The sequence below is a fragment of the Salmo trutta genome, chromosome 5, assembly GCF_901001165.1.
Source record: "Salmo trutta chromosome 5, fSalTru1.1, whole genome shotgun sequence".
NCBI lineage: Eukaryota > Metazoa > Chordata > Actinopteri > Salmoniformes > Salmonidae > Salmo > Salmo trutta.
In genome coordinates, this window is record NC_042961.1 from 19,599,513 (window position 1) to 19,621,087 (window position 21,575).

At 45.3% G+C, this 21,575-nt stretch overlaps 1 protein-coding gene across 5 annotated transcripts in view; it reads right to left on the reverse strand.

The window, feature by feature from the left end:
* Positions 1-701: 701 nt before the first annotated feature.
* The window catches only part of LOC115193804 (bifunctional heparan sulfate N-deacetylase/N-sulfotransferase 2-like), a 169,403-nt gene continuing 148,529 nt past the window's right edge, over positions 702-21,575 (reverse strand). For all 5 annotated transcript variants that reach the window (XM_029752809.1, XM_029752808.1, XM_029752810.1 and 2 more), the window contains 12 exons: positions 18,958-20,734; positions 14,608-14,695; positions 14,339-14,493; positions 13,284-13,469; positions 7,828-7,956; positions 7,398-7,580; positions 7,098-7,194; positions 6,847-6,970; positions 4,932-5,106; positions 2,911-3,081; positions 2,508-2,720; positions 702-2,364 (listed from right to left, as the gene is read on the reverse strand). In XM_029752809.1, coding sequence (XP_029608669.1) covers positions 2,239-2,364; positions 2,508-2,720; positions 2,911-3,081; positions 4,932-5,106; positions 6,847-6,970; positions 7,098-7,194; positions 7,398-7,580; positions 7,828-7,956; positions 13,284-13,469; positions 14,339-14,493; positions 14,608-14,695; positions 18,958-19,980 — 2,670 coding nt within the window. In that variant the 5' untranslated portion in view covers positions 19,981-20,734 and the 3' untranslated portion in view covers positions 702-2,238. The remainder of the gene's footprint in view (positions 2,365-2,507; positions 2,721-2,910; positions 3,082-4,931; positions 5,107-6,846; positions 6,971-7,097; positions 7,195-7,397; positions 7,581-7,827; positions 7,957-13,283; positions 13,470-14,338; positions 14,494-14,607; positions 14,696-18,957; positions 20,735-21,575) is intronic.

A 21,575-nucleotide genomic window follows, 5' to 3' on the forward strand; every position in this document is an offset into this window, starting at 1 on the left:
GAATGAGAACAACCATGTGGTTTACGTCAACTCTTCAAAAGAATTCAAAGGGAAGAAGAGGAGAGAAATAGTTATTGAGGGAAGGATAGTTAACCTTGGATTATACTATAGCCTACCTAACTAGCTAGCAGGACAGGAAGAGAGCCTTGATATACTTACAAAAACAAAATACTGAAAAATACATTAAAAGCCACACACTTTAACAACTATATATGCAGTTTTACAAGAGAAAGAAATATGCATGTCTACTTTCTGGTAATATTTTTCACTGTCTGTGTTTACTTGATTAAGAAATGGAAATCTATATGTTACTTGCATCCTCAAGGTCAATGAAAATGTCTCCGTCTCAAATATTGAAATTAAGTGATATCACGTTTAAAAATAAAATAAAAAAAGGTAAATTTACTGCATTGTAATCATATACTAAGGGTACATATGACTATACTCCGTTTTCATTTGGATGCTGGATTTTTGCATGACCATATAATAAATAAAACCATGACTTAAACGATCAAGTGTTTGTTTGAATGTTAGTAGATCATCATAGCTTTGTTATTATTGAAACAATCTGAGAAGTATTTCATTAAAATTACATTTCAACATAAGTGGTCAGTTTTTTCATTTTCATGTAAGTGTGTGCTAGTCCATCCACCCATCCAGGATAGAAATGGATCTTGTCTGTGTCAAACCAATACAGAGTAACGTAACACATTGGTTGTAATATGGCTTATTTTTGGATGGGGGGGCTTGTCGTCCCCAGTGATTTCACCCACACACCGTTACTGGAGTCTATCCAGCTAAGGGACTTTGGAGATTGTGGTCAAGTCCCTTGTTAACACTGGACCGTGAATAATGAACATGATCTAACATTTAACAGGTTTCACACAGATTCGTCATGCGAGATAGTTAAGTGACAATGCCCTCGAAGCCGGTGTTTGGAGGAGATATTGGCACGGTTTGCCGGCCCGAGCCTGACACCCGTGCCAATATAATCTCCAAACACCGGCTTCTCTGACTTTATCACTTACAGAAATGATAGATCCAGTGGAATAATCCATTGAAAAGATGCCTTCCCGAAGAGTAGAATTACTGTACTGCAGACTATAATATGTACCTCTAGTCTCCTGTCCGTCAAACACTGGAGGCACTGCCATTTCCATTCCAGTCTTCTGTAGACAGCATCAGATGGGTAAAAGACAGTGGCTCCTGCATTGACAGACATGCAGAAGCTGTGGGTACATTTCTTTTTATAAATAAACAATCCATTCCAACCTCTCTTGAGTTTATTAGAGATGATACAGCGTTGGTCTTTGTTTTGTAGTTTTTACAAAATAAACAGAAAACAAAACAAGACAGCAGCTCCTGTTAAGACGGACAGTCACAGGCAGAGAGACATAGACCCTGTCTTTTTCCATCTCCCTCTAGCTCATCCTCCTCTCTACGCAGCTCTAAACTGGCTGGGTACCTATGTGAGTCGGGGAAAGTGCATGTTAAAAGTGTGTGGTTTCTCTGTAGACTTGTGGGGCCTTTAGTAGATAGTTTGTTTGTCAGAATGTCCTCCAATGGCCTCAGCTCTGGGGTAGTGGAATGCACAGAGAGTCTGGAGGAGCTGTGGCATGTGATTAATACCCCACATCCATCCTACGGCACAAGCCTCTGTCCAGAGCACTACAGTACGCTGTCTCATTTAGTCAATGTCTATTCTGTCACATTCTCCCCCCCCCCCCCCAAAATATACAACAGATTTAAAATGTACAACGTTTTACAATCATTCTTCTGAAGAAATGAGAAGTGTGTGTGTGTGATCTTGTGACCACGTATGTTGCCGAGCTCATTCATGCGCTACAGGGCCACAGGATATCCTGTGAGGTCAGTTCCTGTTAAATAGTGGGGTGACATTAGACCTCCCCCCACCCCATCTCAGTCTACCAGACCCAGGCGTCAGTCAGTCTAACCGTCTGCAGGCTTAGACAAGTCCTCTACTTTCTGGATGAAGACGATGTGTGCGACTGCAAGGTGTTCCAGTCCAACTCATTAACTCCCTTATTAGAGGTTATTTCACCCATGAGGTTTGGTTGTTACAGTGGTGTTTCGGAGTCCATTGTCCTGATAGGGGGCTGTCCTCCCGCCCTCTCACCTCATTCACCCTCTGTAGTGACTGGTGTGGGTGAACAGGGCCCTCTCCCCCCGGGCCGGGCCGGGTGGGGCAGTGCTCCATTCCAGACTGTGGTTCCACTCTCAGCTCCAGCTGGAGCTCTGCAGCTCCTCTCTCAGCCAGGCGGGCAGGGGCTGGCCCAGCCGGTTCAGCAGCCTCAGCAGCTCCATGTTGTGCTCCCGGTAATGCTCCGCCAGGAAGGCACGCGACTGTAATGCACACAGCAGAGAACAGTCAGGTAAGGACTGTATGAGACACTTGTTTAGACATAATTACATGTTAGACAGAAGTGAAACAAAATGCATCATGGCACGCTGGCAACGGGATAATGTTGTGTGTGACGTCACTGTACCTCCGGGGTCATGTCAGGGTATTTCCTGCCTTTACTCTTGCCAAGACACTTGGGTCGTCCACCTTCCACCCTCTGGCACCAGAACCCTTTACTTTCATCGTACGTCAGAGCCTGGGTGTAGTTGAAGATGGGTGTGACCCCCAGGAACCTCTGGATGCCCTCCATGACCAGGGCAGGGTTGGAACGCAGCTGGGACCCGTCCACTATGTGCACCTGGAAACAGGAATCACACCTCTCACATTCTGGCCTTCACACAGGTGCTACTGCCATGATCAAGCAAGGAAAATACGGAATGGATGATTTTGAATTGGTGATTGGGGGCGTCTCCTGTAGTTTTCATTATCTAGCTGTGGTCGTATAGTATGTTTGTGTATGTAAATGTGTATGTCCAGTAAAGTGTTACCTGGCTGGGCTGGTAGTGGTGGAGCCAGCGCTCCAGGTGGGTGGCGTAGGCCCCAGGTTTAAGGCAGCGTCTCTGCAGGATGATCAGCTCTCGGGGGGAGGCAGGCCCCGCTGTCACCACCTCCTGGAATGTGTGGTTGATGGCCATTGGGTCCTGATGAGCCCGCTGGTGCTGCAGGGTCACACACATGGGATAGGTCAAAGGTCAGCCATCATGAGTCAAAGGTTATTCAGGATCAGGATTCAGCAGGATCAAGTAACAAGATAACTTTGACCTCCCTTGCTTGTTAAAGTAACTACAAGCAAATAACGAGAATAATTATTATATTTAACTGGGCAAGTCAGTTAAGAACAAATTCTTATTTACAATAATGGCCTACAAGCAAATAAACCTCACAGGTGAAGCTAAAATAAAAACAGATGACTCTACATCCAGCAGTATCTTCAGCATGTGTGGTCACTTAACCTCTACGGGCTAGGGGGCAGCATTGAGAATTTTGGAAAAAATATGTGCCCATTTTTAACTGCCTCCTACACCAACTCAGAAGCTAGAATATGCATATTATTGTTCAGGTTTGGATAGAAAACACCCTAAAGTTTCTAAAACTGTTTGAATGGTGTCTGTGAGTATAACAGAACTCATTTGGCAGGCAAAACCCTGAGACAGATTCTGACAGGAAGTGGATACCTGATGTGTTGAATTGACTTTAAGCCTATGCCATTGAAAAACAAAGGGGCTGATGAATGTTTTGGCACTTCCTATTGCTTCCACAAGATGTCACCAGCCTTTACAAAGTGTTTTGAGCCTTCTACTCTGAGATCTGACCGAACAAGAGACTTGGAACGGTGATGGCCGATTAGACACCTGGCGCGCAAGTTCATGTTGGGTACTCTCGTTCCAATACGTTTTAAAAGAGAACCCAATCATCCTCCTTGAATTTTATTCATGTTCTGGTTAAAAAAGGCACTAATGATTTATGCGATACAACGTTTGACATGTTTGAACGAACGTAAATATATTTTTTCCGTTCGTGAAGTGAAGTCCGGCTGGCTTAGATCATGTGCTAACAACACGGAGCTTTTTGGACATAAATGATGAGCTTTTTTGAACAAAACTACATTCGTTATGGACCTGAGATTCCTGGAAGTGACATCTGATGAAGAGAATCAAAAGGTAATGGATTATTTACATAGTATTTTCGATTTTAGATCTCTCCAACATGGCGGTTAGTCTGTATCGCAAAGCGTATTTTTCTGGGCGCAGTGCTCAGATTATTGCAAAGTGTGATTTCCCAGTAAGGTTATTTTTAAATCTGGCAAGTCGATTGCGTTCAAGAGATGTAAATCTATAATTCTTTGAATGACAATATAATATTTTACCAATGTTTTCTAATATTAATTAATTATTTTGTTGTGATGACTTGACTGCCGGTTATTGGAGGGAAACGATTTCCTGAACATCAACGCCATAGTAAAACGCTGTTTTTGGATATAAATATGAACTTGATAGAACTAAAAATGCATGCATTGTCTAACATAATGTCCTTGGAGTGTCATCTGATGGAGATTGTAAAAGGTTAGTGCATAATTTTAGCTGATTTTATGGTTTTGGTGACGCCTGTCTTTGAATTGACAATACATTACACACAGCTATTGTCAATGTACTCTCCTAACATAACCTAACTTAATGCTTTCGCCGTAAAACCTTTTTGAAATCGGACAACGTGGTTAGATTAAGGAGATGTTTATCTTTCAAAGGGTGTAAGATAGTTGTATGTTTGAGAAATTTGAATTTTGACATTTATTTGGTTTCAAATTTGCCGCTCTTGAAATGCACCTGCTGTTGATAGGGTGCGCCACGGGTGGCACGCTAGCGTCCCAAATAGCCCAAAGAAGTTAACGGTCAAAATGGTCTGGGAACAGTTTATATTTCATGACCCTAATGGTTCATATTATGGCTGAGGTAGTTAGAGCTGATCCTGAACATTGGTAAACCTGATCTGTGTAGTGTGATAGACCCACCTGGTACCAGGAGTAGGCGCGGTCCACTGGGTTGATGAGCACAGCCAGGATCTTAGCCCGGGACAGCAGGGCCGCCGCTCTCTTAGGGGCTACCTCCGTGTCAAAGTAGTTGGCACTTTTCTCAAACATGAAGTCTGTGCTGACATTCGATGGGAAGGGGAAGAAGTCCATGTACCTGAAGAGAGGAGGGGGAAGAACAGTTTGGTTTACTGAGGGCCAGGGAAGAGCTTATGACATAAAAAGTCCCAATAACTTTGAATGGCTTCCTGCGCCATGTCCCTTTCCACCTAGGACCAAATAGACCATACTGTTATACATTCTCACTGATACGAGAGGACTAGATAAGAGAGCAATATGGAGGAAGACTAAACTACAAGTAAGCATGAAGGAACTACTTAGAGGCAATGTTGAGGTGAGGTGGCTACAGGCTTCATTATAGTGTTTAACCTGTCAAGGTATAGGGGGCAGTATTTTCGATTTTGGATGAAAAGCGTGCCCAGAGTAAACGGCCTAATAATCGTGCCCAGAGTCAAATATTTAGATTTTAGATAGAAAACACTCTGAAGTTTCTAAAACTGTTTGAATGGTGTCTGTGAGTATAACAGAACTCATATGCCAGGCAAAAACCTGAGAAAAATACAACCAGGAAATGAAAATCTGGTGCCTGTAGTTTTTTCAAGTCACTGCCAATCGAACACACAGTGAGTTAGGGTTCATTTTGCACTTCCTAATGCTTCCACTAGATGTCAATAGTCTTTAGAAAGTTGTTTGAGGCGTCTATGATGAACAGAGACCGAACAAGAAGGCTGGGAAGTTGGTGACCCAGGGAAGGACATCAGTTTATTGGCGCGCATTCACGTTAGGAGGTAGCTCTGTTCCAAAAAGTTTTTCAAGACAATGGAATCGTCCAGTTGGAATATTACTGAATTTTCACGTTCTAAAGGCCCTAAAGATTGATGCTTTACAACGTTTGAACGAACGTAAACATGTTTGAACGAACGTAAACATAACTTTTTTAGACTTTTCGTCGTGACATTTTCCTTGCGCGTCCTACATTTTGAGTAGCTTACTGAACGCGCAAACAACATGGAGTTATTTGGACATAAATTATTAACTTTATCGAACAAAACAACATTTATTGTGGACCTGGGATTCCTGGAAGTGCCTTCTGATGAAGATTATTAAAGGTAAGTGAATATTTCTAATGCTATTTATGCATTTAGATGACTCCAAAATGGCAGGTATCTGTAATTGCCTGATGTATTTTTCTGAGCGCAGTACTCAGATTATTGCAAAGTGTGCTTTCCCAGTAAAGTTATTTTGAAATCTGTCAATGCGGTTGCATTCAGGAGATGTTAATCTATAATTCTTTGAATAACAGTTTAATATTTTATCAACGTTTATAATGAGTATTTTTGTAAATTGTTGTGCTGATTCACCGGTAGTTTTGGGGGAAATACATTTTCTGAACGTCACGCGCCAATGTAAAATGCTGTTTTTGGATATAAATATAACAAAAAATGGATGTATTGTCTAACATAATGTCCTAGGAGTGTCATCTGATGAAGATGGTCAAAGGTTAGTGCATAATTTTAGCTGGTTTTCTGCTTTTGGTGACACTTGTCCTTGCATTGAAAATGGCTGTGTGTAATTTTTTGTCTATGTACTGTCCTAACATAATCTAACTTTATGCTTTCGCCGTAAAGCCTTTTTGAAATCGGACAACGTGGTTGGATTAAGGAGATGTTTATCTATAATATGGTGTAAAATAGTTGTATGTTTGAGAAATTAGAATTATGACATTTTGTTGTTTTCGAATTTGGCGCTCTGATTTTTCACTGGCTGCACGGTGGGTGGGACGCTAGCATCCCACTAGCCTCAAAAAGTTAAAGAATGGGCAGTAATGTTGTCTTACCAGTCAATGCCGTTGTCGTAGTTGGGTCCGCTAAAGAACTGGATCTCCTCAAAGGTAGCAGGACTGGGGAAGCTACTGGTGATGGCAGGGTGGAGGCTCAGGAATGAGTGCAGGGCTGTGGTGCCTGAAATAACACATACAAATATACACTTTTGGTTAGACTGAAACTCACCACCACAAACGCCATCGTGCTACACATTCTGGCCAAGAGAGGTTACGTAGGAGGAGAATGGCTGGCCACAGGGTCTCACCTGTTTTCTGTGGGCCTACGACCAAGAACCTGGGTAGTCTATCACAGGTCTTTTCCTTCGACCAGATGTCTTTATGCCTCTTGTCCTGACATGGGTTCTGAGGCCAAATAGAGAGGGGTTAGGTTAGGGTCACCAATACATATAGCTCATCAGTAAGTCATTTCATTGCAAACTCAAATAAATTGATAGGCCAAACTTTATTATAAGAATCTCATGAAAACAGTACATATCCAAAATAGGAAACAGTAACGAACAACCGATGTACTACCATGTCTATAATAATAATTGCAGTTCCCTAACCTGCCAGAGGGGGTCCCTCTCCTCAGGGAAGATCTGGAAGTATTTGTCAGCCAGCTGCGTGGGGGGCAGGGTCTGCAGCCGCAGGTTGGTCCAACACTGAACAAACTTCACCAGGGACTCAAAGGTGTACAGGCCCAGCCGGTCATTCCCATAGTTAGACAGGTGGGTCATGAAGATGCTGATCTGGGGGGGAAGGGGGGGTCAGAGGAGGGATGTGATACTTTTCACTGTTTACGGGGCTAAATCCCAACTTGTGAGGCACCTGCAATTGTAGCACAGATTGACATCGATGCGTGATTTACACAAAAATTAAAGTTAGAATTCCATTTTCCAAGTTAAGATTCTTCCAGTCATATAGAGCAGCGACCTGAAGAGGGTAGCAGCTCCAGTAATGACAGGCAGAGTATCTCCAGAGCGGACTAGAACTTACAGGGTTGAGGAGGACGGTGAGGAACAGCTCTCCTCCCCTGATGCTCTTGTCCAGCTCTTTGGAGCCTCCTGGGTACTCGTTATAGAAGATAGTGTGAGTGAAGAGGCCACATGTCTGTCTGGGTAACACCTGCAGAGACAGAGAAGGGAAACTGTCAAAAATACATCCAAATAACCAACTTTCTCTTCCTTCTCTCCACTTTATTAATGAATAGGGCCTTTGCACCTTTGTAAAAACTCTAAGCCCTTGACTGCGCTCATTAAGCACTGAGGGGCAAATCCTAACTTCTGATGAAGTCATATTTTCACTTTGTCATTGACGTCAATGAGAGATGAAGTGACAATTTGACTTCAATTGAAGTTTAAAATAACTGTAGAGTGAAAATCTCACTTTTTAAAGTTAATATTCAGACAACTTTATACCCAAATAATGTTGTTGACGTCTTAAACTCGTATTTGTGGCCAAAGCATAAATTTCAAAAACCTACCTCAAACTTTATCAAATTTGCTTGGATAATGACATCTATCTTTGGCCGAGACAGGCCGGTATGTGATCTGGTGGGGAGAATGATCCTTCTCGAGATTAGGGGAGACACGAGCTAGGGCTGTGGCGGTCACGAAAACTTCGTCAGCCGGTGGTTGTCAAGCAAATAACTGTCGGTCTCAGGGTAATTAACAAACACTCCTGGCTTCCACACAGCCTACATGCCACTGATGCTGACCTTTGGAACATTTACATTTTAAAAAGTTGAATAAATCCATGTAACATAGCCTACACCTTCACAATAAATCCATTATTTATTTTGAACATGTCTAAAGCACGATATGAAGAAAATGTAGCCCATTTCAGAAGACCAGAAAAGCATACTCTGAGTTGTCCTTATGTTAGGTCCTGATGTGGCTATGCCAAATGGCTGTGGGCCACACTAGTTCATTTAACAGACAAGATTTGCTTAGAATTCCGTGGCAATATTTTATAGTATGAAGAATACAATTGAACAAAGCTGAATAAAATTTGAGATTTGAGGGAGTGCGCACATGGAGCTATTCTGTGTTGAGCGGTTAACAAAGTAATAGGTTAGAAAAATAAATTAAACCTATATTTAACTAGGCAAGTCAGTTAAGAACAAATTCTTATTTACAATGACAGCCTACCGGGGAACACTGCCTTGTTCAGGGGCAGAACGACAGATTTTTACCTTGTCAGCTCGGGGATTCGATCTAGCAACCTTTCGGTTACTGGCCCAACGCTCTTACCACTAGGCTACCTGACGCCCCAGGTAGCCTAGTAGGTACTCCTACATGCTTAATTTAGAGTTATTAATGTGACTTTAGTTCTACAAACGTTGGGCCATATGTTTTCATTTTTAATATATTGTAAGGCTGGATGATTTGACTAATGATTTGGAAAAAAGTTGCTTGAAAGGCATGAGTTTTGTCTCCTAGAAGTGACAAAATCCATGCTTTTGTCACTTCTAGGTTAGACTACTGCAATGCTCTACTTTCCGGCTACCCGGATAAAGCACTAAATAAACTTCAGTTAGTGCTAAACACGGCTGCTAGAATCTTGACTAGAACCCAAAAATGTGATCATATTACTCCAGTGCTAGCCTCTCTACACTGGCTTCCTGTTAAGGCAAGGGCTGATTTCAAGGTTTTACTGCTAACTTACAAAGCATTACATGGGCTTGCTCCTACCTATCTTTCTGATTTGGTTCTGCCGTACATACCTACACGTACGATACAGTCACAAGGCGCAGGCCTCCTTACTGTCCCTAGAATTTCTAAGCAAACAGCTGGAGGCAGGGCTTTCTCCAATAGAGCTCAATTTTTATGGAATGGTCTGCCTATCCATGTGAGAGACGCAGACTCGGTCTCAATCTTTGTCTTTATTGAAGACTCATCGCTTCAGTAGGTCCTATGATTGAGTGTAGTCTGGCCCAGGAGTGTGAAGGTGAACGGAAAGGCACTGGAGCAACGAACCGCCCTTGCTGTCTCTGCCTGGCCGGTTCCCCTCTCTCCACTGGGATTCTCTGCCTCTAACCCTATTACAGGGGCTGAGTCACTGGCCTACTGGTGTTCTACCATGCTGTCCCTAGGAGAGGTGCGTCACTTGAGTGGGTTGAGTAACTGACGTGATCTTCCTGTCCGGGTTGGCACCCCCCTTGGGTTGTGCCGTGGGGGAGATCTTCGTGGGCTATACTCTGCCTTGTCTCAGGATGGTAAGTTGGTGGTTGATATCCCTCTAGTGGTGTGGGGGCTGTGCTTTGGCAAAGTGGGTGGGGTTATATCCTGCCAGTTTGGCCCTGTCCGGGGGTACCGTCGGACGGGGCCACAGTGTCTCCCGACCCCTCCTGTCTCAGCCTCCAGTATTTGCAATAGCTGCAATAGTTTATGTGTCGGGGGGCTAGGGTCAGTCTGTTATATCTGGAGTATTTCCCGTCTTATCCGGTGTCTTGTGTGAATTTAAGTATGCTCTCTCTAATTCCCTCTCTCTTTCTTTCTCTCCTTCTTTCTTCCTTTCTCTCTCTAGGAGGACCTGAGCCCTAGGACCATGCCTCAGGAATACCTGGCCTGATGACTCCCTGCTGTCCCCAGTCCACCTTGTCGTGCTGCTGCTCCAGTTTCAACTGTTCTGCCTGTGGCTATGGAACCCTGACCTGTTCACAGGACGTGCTACTTGTCCCAGACTTGCTGTTTTCAACTCTGTAGAGACAGCAGGAGCGGTAGAGATACACTGAATGATCAGCTATGAAAAGCCAACTGACATTTACTACTGAGGTGCTGACCCGTTGCACCCTCTACAACCACTGTGATTATTATTATTTGACCCTGCTGGTCATCTATGAACATTTGAACATCTTGCCCATGTTCTGTTATAATCTCCACCAGGCACAGCCAGAAGAGGACTGGCCACCCCTCATAGCCTGGTTCCTCTCTAGGTTCCTTCCTAGGTTCTGGCCTTTCTAGTTTTTCCTTGCCACCGTGCTTCTACACCTGCATTGCTTGCCGTTTGGGGTTTTAGGCTGGGTTTCTGTACGGCACATTGTGACATCAGCTGATGTAAGAAGGGCTTTATAAATACATTTGATTGATTGATTGATTGATGAGCTCTGCTTTGTTTTTTTGCACAGGCTGTACACACTACATCAGTCACTCATTCACAATTTGACAAGCACTTGATAATGCCTAGAATTTCACGACGGCATCCCCTTTGTGTGGCCATTATGCACCCTAAAAAAATCCATGCCTTTTGCAGCCAGTGGCTGTTGTGCACTTCTCCCTTAGTCCTGTGTACTACAGCACGTCATCAGGTCTTTCTCACAGGCTACAAGTGAAGACAGACACATTGGGGACGCAATGACGCCCGTCCTTATCCAATTCCGAGGTGCATATTGAAGATATTGGAAGAACTGTCCACATTTACTTTTTCAAGCAAACAGGATGAGTAGGTATAACGAACAGCAAAAGCACTAGCCTATTATTTCAATCTACTGTCCCCATAGTACAAAAGTCAGCCTATTTTATTCTGTGCGAGAAATAAATATTCCAAACATAGTCTGGGACAGTTGTGGGATGCCACAGATCCCAAATTAATAAAACCACTAGCATAAAAAAAAAGTGTGGCTGATACAACAGATCAGAACGTTTAGCTTAAAATGTTGATAAACTATTAGGCTATTTCTTCACATTATAAGCGCAGCAATGTGCACATGGTAGTAGGCTATAAGCGCAAATGTTCCATTAATGGAAATGCAATTATGCATGTAATGCTTATATTAGAAAGGTGCATTTTTATGGTGAAAATTATCTTCCCCAAACTTGAAACTCACACGCTACTTATATGTGCCAGTTAGGCTCTACACCCCTTGTAAAGCAGATTCATGTGCTTACATTTTAAGAAGTTATTTGGCCACTTTAGTTGTGATACAAACCTTATTAAAACATATAGGCCCGTGTGACTATGATTCGAAAAAGTCACAAAAAAATGAATTGTTTCTTATGCTGGGTATAATTTAGGCTATAGGCTAATATTGTCACCCATCAAACTATTCTTGATTTAATCTTGTCTTTACATATACTAAATAACATATGTGGGAAATCTGTTTTGATTTAGAATTGACCATTATCATGCACCTGTATCGAAACAGGGCAGCGGAAAAAAATACATGTTAAATAGCGAATGGAGGACACTTTGCCCTATGGTTTATTTTCATGCCAGCCAGGTAGGCTATACTCCTGTAGTAAATATAAACAATGTTCTTAATATTAGGAAAATTGAGAAATAAATATAGTAGGCCTAGCCTATAGAAAGCTGATGGGATCCTCCTCTTTTTAGTAGAGGCCATCACTTTGTTTTCTCTCACAATTGCATAGCCTATAGAAATGTTGGGCAACTTGAGCTCATGGGGTCTCATGAAGTGTTTGATTAGATTTTCGATTACATTTGCATTGATGTCAGAGTGATTAGAGGGATAAAAGAGTGCTGAGTACCAGGCAGTTAGCAAGTTTGGTAGGCTACTAATGACCATCAGCAGCATCAGAGCTTGGAGAAGCCTAATTACCATGACTAAACGGTAATGTGGTATTTGACTGCCAGTTATACGGTCACCGCAACAACTCTGATATGAGCTCACTGCACGCAAGCGAGCTAGCAAGCCAAGCAATCCACAGCTGGCTTTAGAAAAAAGGATAAAGCCTATGCAACAGCTATCTCGCCAGTCACGTCTATTTAAAAAAATTGGTTTGAAAGAGTTGGCCTGCTGGTTGTTTAGAAGACGTTAGCGGGCACCCAAATCACTCTTGTTTCCTAACAGGCCAAGCAGAGGCAAAAAAGCAGAAAAGCTGCTTAATTGTAATTTTTTGTAAGGACATCTATTGAATTATACATTACATGACCAAAAGTATGTGGACACCTGCTTGTCAAACATCTCATTCCAAAATCATAGGCATTAATATGAATTTGGTCCCCCGGGGGCATTGTCATGCTGAAACAAGAAAGGGCCTTCCCCTAATTGTTACCACAAAGTTGGAAGCACAGAATCGTCTAGAATGTAATTGCATACTGTAGCATTAAGATTTCCCTTCACAAGGGATAATATATAATTCACAAGTTATAGGCTAATATTGTCACCCATCAAACCATTCTTGATTTAATCTTGTCTTTACATATACTAAATAACATGTGGGAAATCTGTGGTCCCCCGAGGGGCCTAGCCCAAACCATGAAAAACAGCCCCAGACCATTATTCCTCCTCCACCAAACTTTACAGTTGGCACAAGCTATACATTTGGACAGGTAGCGTTCTCCTGGCATCCACCAAACCCAGATTAGTCTGTCGGACTGCCAGATGGTGAAGCGTGATTCATCACTCCAGAGTCCAATGGCGGCAAGCTTTAAACCACAGTTCATCACTTAATAAACTGATTGACTGCCATGACTAACAGTAGACTGACCTGGATGCCACTGTGGATGAAGCCCCTGCGGTAGCGGGCAGGTCTGAGGTGGGGGTACTCCTCTGTGCTGGTCACCTTGATGCCCCACACTGACTTCCAGGCCTCGTACAGCTGGCTGTGGACGGGGTAGACCCCCGAGTGGTGGGGGGCCACAGCATAGCCCATGTCTGTAGGGATCCCATGCTCCTGGAGAGGAAGGGGGGGGGTAGAGATAGAGTGAGAGACCGATGGATATTAGTAGTGTCTAGGGACAGGAAAGGACACCAGGAACAAATTACAATAACAAAACGTGATTAAATGGCCATTTTATTGAACCATGAATGAGTCACCGTCTGCTTCACAACAAACACGCAGCAGAAAAAATAATGTGCAGCTCCTCCACTGGAGGGCGACATAGCCCTGCTCTGTCCACAGACCACTCCACACTGCTAAATAAGAAACAGTCAGGAAGCTCAGCAGGAGCCTAAATCCTTTAGAGACTAACAAAAATGCATTCGAATCTTAATGTATGGTGGTGCCGTGCCACTGTGCCCCTCGCTGGAAAAACACAGAGTGTTGGGAACGCTTGAGGGATTGGTGTTTGTTCAGCTCAGTTGAGACAGTGTGTATCCTTCCTAAGGAGAAGCTATGGAGAGCTGTTTGAAGGATCCTCTCCCCTGACCGCTCAGAGATGCTCTCCGTCAGTGTCAGCCAGCAAAGACAGCTGTATGGCAGCAGGGATTACTGAGAGGGGACGTGGTGTTGGTTAGTAATCACCTCACACACACACACACTGACACCGTCTGCTCGCTGGGCCCAGCCCCTTGGCTCCCAATGCCACTCACTACATTAACAAGGCAGCCTTGGGGGCATCTTTAGCCCCAATGTCTGGGAGCCTTGTTACCGTGGTTTATTGTAATCGCGAACAAGGAAACATCTACAACGGCCAGCATACAGGAATCCAATTACCACTCACCATCTGGATCAACACGGCCATAACTACAGCATGCATCTTACTAGAGAGAGCTATTGTATGATTATGATGTTTTGTATCGACAGACTGGAAGCCCAATCACCTGGGCAAATAGCATGTTGAGCCTCATCTGTTCAGCCAACACGCTGACGTTGTGGAACAGGTGGGGCTGCATGTGACTCCACATGTGGGGGAACCACCAGAACTCCTTCCTGTGTCTGAGCAGCATGTCATCTCCCCGGTCCTCCTCGTCTGTGCCTGGAGGGGGGGAAAGATGGGTACAGGGAGTTTCTCCATCTCAAAATCAATCAACAGTGACATTCTCTAGCACAGGGTATGTTCTGTGTTTTCACTGCGAGATGCTCTCTTTACCTGTGTGGTAGAACTTTCCAGAGAAGCCGAGGTTAAAGGTGAAATCAGGGACCAGCGTTCGCAGCTTGCTTTGAGTATTGAGCAAGGCCTGCAAACGAGGACATGACAGAGGAATGGGAATTATATTCACAATTGCAGTTATTCGCTTTAAAAACTAGAATGTTGCTGACAAACCAATTTTTTTCTTAACCACTAGATGGCGAAATAACTCTTGGACATAAAATGCAGATGCATCATTCAAGTGAAGAATACAGACAATGGGACGACATGGAATAAAATCAGAACATATCTAGGTAGCCACAAGGGTGAAAGAATGAGCAAATGTTGGGGTTATTGTACAGACTGAAATGGGATTGCAAAGCAAACCCACGGAGTCCTGTTCAACAAATTCCCCAAACCTTCACACTTTATCAGCTAGCTAGCAGCATCCATATACAAATCACAGGATGGGGAAAGAGATAGCTGCTCTGCCTCCACAAATCAACCCAGAGCTATGCACTGTACCTCTGGGAGAGAGATAGCGGCTGTACCTGATAAGAGATACAATCGCTGACTTATTTAAAGGGGGACTGATGTCCTTGAGCATGTGCACACACTTTGTTTTTCTTGCCGATTAGGATGAGTGTCTGTGTGTGTTTGTGCGGTCTGTGTGTGTTTGTGCGGTCTGTGTGTGTTTGTGCGGTCTGTGTGTGTGCGCAATATGATCCATGTCTCAGTACTGGCTGCCCGGGACCTTAGGTTTGCTGACGGAGAGACAAATGTGTCCCCACAGACAGATCAAGCGATATTTCATGTCTGATGACAAGCGGTGATCAGTAACTGAACTGTCTTCCAGCACCACAACAACCGATCGTCTTTCAAAAGGGAGAGAGGCTACTGTACAGGGGGATGTGGTATGGAGCATATGCCTGGGTGATGTCCTGTGGGGACACACAGACCTTTGTGCCAGCCTGGTAAAGAGGGGTCAGAGTAAGGAGGGCTGGGGTAGGCAGAAGGGCAGACAGACAGAGGGGTGGGGGCATAAGGGTCGGTCAGGGGCTCTGGTTAGTCACCATGGAAACTGATCTTCACCATCTGTGGCAAGTACAGAGAGCCGACAAGGAGGTGAGAAGAGCTCTTTGCATTTCCTCTTCGATTGCCTTATCAAATGGATACCTACAGATCACTGACCTCAATATCCTTGAATTTCCCCATGTCTTTAGAAACAAATCGAAGGACATTGTGAATGCCCGGGCTGGCTTAAAAGCCTCAACCTGCAGTGATGATCTGACTGAAGCCTCTGGGCATTGACTGACCATACCCTAGACTAGTGGTTCACAAACTGTGGGGGGGGGGGAACTCAGTCAGGCTTTAAATAGATTCTTGAAAGTTTTAACAGAATGCACAAAGTGCAATTTTGAAATTGGGTGGTACATTATCGGTCATTTTAGTCATTGCATACCTTAGAGAGCTATTTATAACTTGTCAGAAATGTCCAGATCAAACTAGTCCACGTCAGCCCAACTAGCTTATGTTTTTTTTTTTAGATATTGTTGTAATTTATTTGTCACTCAAATATCACATGATTACACATTAGACATGCCAAAATGTATAGGGCCAGGTAAGACAATTTGCTTTAAAACTGCAATATTTTCTTTGCAACCCATGACAAAATGTGTACAATCGCAGGAAATAAGCTTTAAACCCGCAAAATTCTCTCCACCAACAAGAGCGTTGTGAACAGTTAGTCAAAAACAGTGCTTGTGCACATAGAAATAGACGTGGCACATGCGCTCGTGTGCAGGGGGGTGCGCGGGATGTTCCCCAATGCTGGAAGTGAAAAGGTTTGGGAACCCCTGCCCTAGACCGTCAACATGTCCAGGACTTCTACCTGGCCCAGACCTGCATTATAGGAGGAGGATGAGAGGACATGGTCAATTGCAAACAGCAGCTGCCATTTACCATAAGGACAGAGATCTAGAAATGCCTGTTTGAGATGCTGAGGTGACCGAGTACCCATCCAACCAGAGTGATTATGGCAAGCCCTCTAAGGGCACTGAATGTAAATTCAACCATAAACCAAGCAAGTAGAATATAGCTGAGATGCAGGAGTCAACCGTATCTAACATAGCATAGAAAAGTGAACGTGGTAATGCATGTATGTGCGTGGTGTGCGTGTGTGTGTGTAAATCAGCTTTAGTGCTTAAGAGTCAGTGCAGTGCTGAGGTTGCACCCAGAGTGAGAATAATAGACAAGATTAGTGGTCCATTAGCCATGCCTTGTTTGTGCCCCGTTACTCGCCTCACAACTGCTTGAGGTGATTAAAGCTGCTTTGCTCAACCAGAGGCCAGGTGGTAGGGGTAGTTAGACAACACTGCGGTAAATAAAGTCCAGCCTGCATGGCAACAACCATAATGCTTAACACCACGTCAGGGCAGGCGGAAGAAAAATTCTAACCTCTTTGTGACACCTCAAAATGTTAATAGGTTCAACATGGTAGGTTGCAATGAACTACAGGTGAATAACAGGGTCCCCAAAGAGCAACACATGTTTAACATGCTTTTTACATCCACTTTAGTAGAGAATTTAGGTGATTTAACGTCAAAATTGCAATATCTTAATGCTGCACAAGACAACTGTCCGGATCAATAAACAATTTCCTAAATATCTTTCTTTTTTTTTGGTTGCTAGGCAGCGTTGGCTTTCGCTAGTCGTCTGTACCTGCGCTAAAACGCTGTTATTTTTCATCCTATAGCTTGTTCCCCATCTTCTTTTTACATAGCGAGCCAACATGTTTTCACCACTTATTTACATGACTGATCAAAACAAACGTTCTCACGCTCTCTTCTGTCTCTCCGCAGCAGACAAATGGTGAGCAATATGTCTGGAACATCAAAATCACAATAACATCCCAGTATCGAATCGCAATACATATCGTATCGCCACTAAAGTATTGTGAAAATATCGTATCGTGAGGTCCATGGCAATTCCCAGCCCGAGTGGAAACGTTATTTGAAAAGTAATCAAATGCATTTCAGCATCTTTAACACATTAGAAAGTGGTAAGTGGTTCCATTGACTTGATGCTCTAGAGACCAAGCAGGCCAATTCCTTTCAGAGAAGACCACTTCTGTTCAGAAGATTGAGGTGAGAAGAAAAAAAAAATCAATGGGCCATTCTTCTGACTACACCGGCTCGGCTGTTCTATTCTGTGCTCCACAATGAATCCATATACCTGTAATGTAATGTTGTTTTCCCCGTTAAGCTACAGCCTCAAGAGCATGCATGTACCTGCCTCGGCTGCCTGACACGTCAAACGGTCTATTAGTCATCATTTCCACAGGGGCAATTAACCCGAAACGTCTCATTGGTGGTGTGATGACTAAACACTGTGGCGGTGCCAACAGTACTTTTCTCCCTCCGTATGCCCTTACTTATGCAACCGCTTGGTCCCAACCTTGTCAGGCTGAATTGATGACAGGCTCATTAACCGGCTGATTGACTTGTGGGAGCCCTTGCTGAAGCGACAAGTTTGCTCCCTTGTCCCGCCCCCTATCACTCTCCAAACTGCATCCCTGTTGTCAGTGCAAAAGCCTAATTAATCCTCCTAATATTTCCCATTAGTTGTGTTCATTTAGTTTGATGCATTTGTCAGAGTGGCCCTACAGGCAACGCTTTTCTGCATTGCAAACTGCTGACGCGGGTTAAGTGTGTTCAACAGCTATAGAGGGTAGAGAAAAGCCATTATGAGAGCTGTGATGTACTGGAGACTCTTACAAATCTGTTTTTGTCACTTCAAATAAGGCTTGGTTAAGACTGGAAAAGGCTTAAAGTCGTCCAGTGGTGGTTTTCTCAAAGTGAAGTAAACACAAGTAAATCAGGCCGATTAGACACAGTAGCAGGCTAACAGCCAGATAAAATAATTAAGAGACTAACGGCAGAAGACACAGATCCTGTTGAGATTCATCCTAATAAATGCCAGCCTTTATTAGGCCTTGCCTTAGAAACAAGTCACACACCTTACGGAGAATCCCATTGGAAATCAATATGTGTCCCATGATGAGAGGAGCAGGAAAGAAGCACTTTCCTGAAAACTAAGTGGTAAATCAAAGGTTGCTTTAACAGAAACATCTATACTTGTTAAAGTAACAGGCTGAATAATCGTCCTCTTCGGAATAACCGCCTATTTCGTTTTTTTTTACGTCATTAATAATACAGCTTTACACAATCTTAATTACCACTGACAGTGAACCTAGAGTAGAGTAGAGTAGAGTAGAGTAGAGTAGAGTAGAGTAAGAGAGAGAGAGAGAGAGAGAGAGAGAGAGAGAGAGAGAGAGAGAGAGAGAGAGAGAGAGAGAGAGAGAGAACCCACCTCTACGTCGGTCACCTTCATGCGGGTGCCCTCCTTGCCCACGAAGATATCGTCCACGTCCACCAGCAGGTGGCGCTCCAGCGAGAGGCAGAGCCGCTTGCCCGTCAGGTAGGCGATGGCGTCCACAAACACCAGCTTGTGCAGCCAGTAGGATAGGTTGTTTCCAAACAGGACCCTCTGGATGCCGTCGTGGAGCCCCAGGTCCTGGACCACGGTGGCGTGCATAGCACTGAGCGGCCCCAGGTGGGCCTGGGCGTCAGAGGACTTGGTGCTGGCCAGGAGGACAGGCTCGTAGGTGGAGTGGTTGGATTGGAACACGGTCCAGTCGTCCCCGGGCAGGGGGCCCTGCTCCACCTCGTTGGGTCTGGTGATGTAGAGCAGTGGGGCGTTGTGGTTGATTCGGTAATCCCTCAGGCCCAGGTGGGAGTGCAGGAAGAGAGGGAAGCCCTTAAGCTGGGCGCTGAGCAGCGAGTTCTCGTTGGCCTTGAAGAAGCCGATGATGCCTACACTGTACTCCATGCAGTACTTGTCCAGCAGGTCGCGGTTCCAGGCGTCCAGGTTGACGTACTTCAGCAAATTCTCGTATATGACCAGGGCGTAGCGGCCGCGGTTGCGCTCCGTTAGCGTGGGCATGTCTCCCTTCCCCGGGGCAATCTCGGTGCGGTAGCTAAAGTGGCTGGACTCCAGGATGGCTACGATCTCCTGGCCCAGCTGAGAATAGATGCTCTCTACAAACACCAGCACCACTGGGTCCGTATGAGAGTTGTCCATGGCCTTCACCTGGCGCAGCCGACCCGAGTGAGGCAGGAAGAGGGGCGCCTGCTGCCCACCTCCCACAGCCGCCCGCACCCCCCGACAGTCACTGAAGGGCAGCGGGGGGGCCTCCTTGATCTTGGGGCTGTTGCTGACGTAATAGGCCAGGAAAGCCATGGAGAAAAGGCAGAAGACGATGAGTGCCAAGATGAGGCGATGGAGCTCCAGTTGCCTGACGCCCCGCACCAGCTTCCATAGGCTGGCCACCATGGCCGCAGCACGACAGGGGCAGTGCCGGCGCAGAGCAGAAGGCAGCACCAGGGACGAACAGCAACGGGGCACAGCAGCGGGCAGGGACACAGGAAGAGAGAGAGGGGGAGGGTTGAGCAGCAGACACTGGCACCAAGCTGTGCTGAGGAATAGCCATTTACGCTAGGTCACCATGGCCCCCATAGCCCATGAGTCGCCTTCCGGCTTTGGCCCTGCTCGCCTTTCCACCTCTTTGGATGCACAACGCGCTGCCTGTCTGGCTGCTCCGACTCAGCCTGGGCTGGTCTCTGGGCTCCCTCTACCTCTGCACTCTCCTACCTCTCTCTCTCTGGCTCCCAGGCACGCCCGTCCTCAGCTCTCAGCTCTGCTACCTAAGAGGATTGGGTTTCTCCCTCTGCGTTCCTCACACTCCTCCTCCTCCTCCTCCTCCTCCTCCTCCGCTCGCTCCCCTCCTCTCGGCGGATCAGCAGTTTCTCTCCTCTCTCTCCTTTCCCTGTCACTGAACACCACACAGCTCCCTCGTACACACGTAAACACGGCCGTTATCAGGAGATGCTGGTTGTATCGTGGGGGTGTAGCTCCTGCTCTCAGGTTGTGTGTGTGGCGGATCTTCTGTGCGTGTGTGTGTTGGGTTCAGCAGAGTCTCGGCTGGGGGTCGGCGGGCTGGGGGTCGGCGAGCTGGGGCTCAGCCTTCAACACTGCCCCCTGTGGAGGCCCAACCTGTTCATCTTGAAGGCGGCAGAGAGGAACACGCCTGAGGGAGGGGCAGAAAGAGAGAGAGAGAGAGAGAGAGAGAGAGAGAGAGAGAGAGAGAGAGAGAGAGAGAGAGTAGGATTAGTGCACGTCAGATCACAATCCATGTTCTTGTAACCAAAATTTGTCCTCAGGATAATGTCTCATGACGACGCAAAACAGAAATAGAAGATAAACAGAGACAACAGTTCTACTAAAAGTTAAAAGAAATGTTAACTTGACATTTGTCTTGGACATACAATAATAATTTGTTTGCAAAACCGCTCAGCTAACAGCATCATAAAGCAAAAGGCAGCTATAAAACCTTGCTGGTGAAACTGCCTGTCAGACTGTGTTGTTCCCTGTGGGTACACAGCGTCTCTGTGCTGACAGTGGCCCAAACCCTTCAGAGAACGAGTCAACACAACCATGCGGCAGGGTCAAATTTGATGACGCTTCCATATGGCCAAAAGATTGCAGCCTTATGGTTTTTCCATTAGGTCCCCTCCCCCAACTCAAAACCAGGCCATCCCCAAAGCCCTCTGTGTGTCATGAGCACTTTTTCCTCACGGAGACCAAAAATAGCCTCACCATAACCTCCATGTGTTCCCGTCCTCCTCAAATATAGCGTTACAGGTGTGGAAGGAAAACTCTGACCTTAAATGTGAATGATTATATGGCTGTGTGGGTGGCTGGGGGTACACGATCTCAAATGTGGGCCAATGCTGCAGAGCATTTAAGATTTTGTTTACGATTGCGGCTAGTCCAACACAGATGCAGGCAGGGTGCCGCAAGGGTAGTGCCAGAGGATGGGGGGGGGGGGGGTCAGGGAACTCAATGCCGTGAGAGCTGTGCACTGTCAG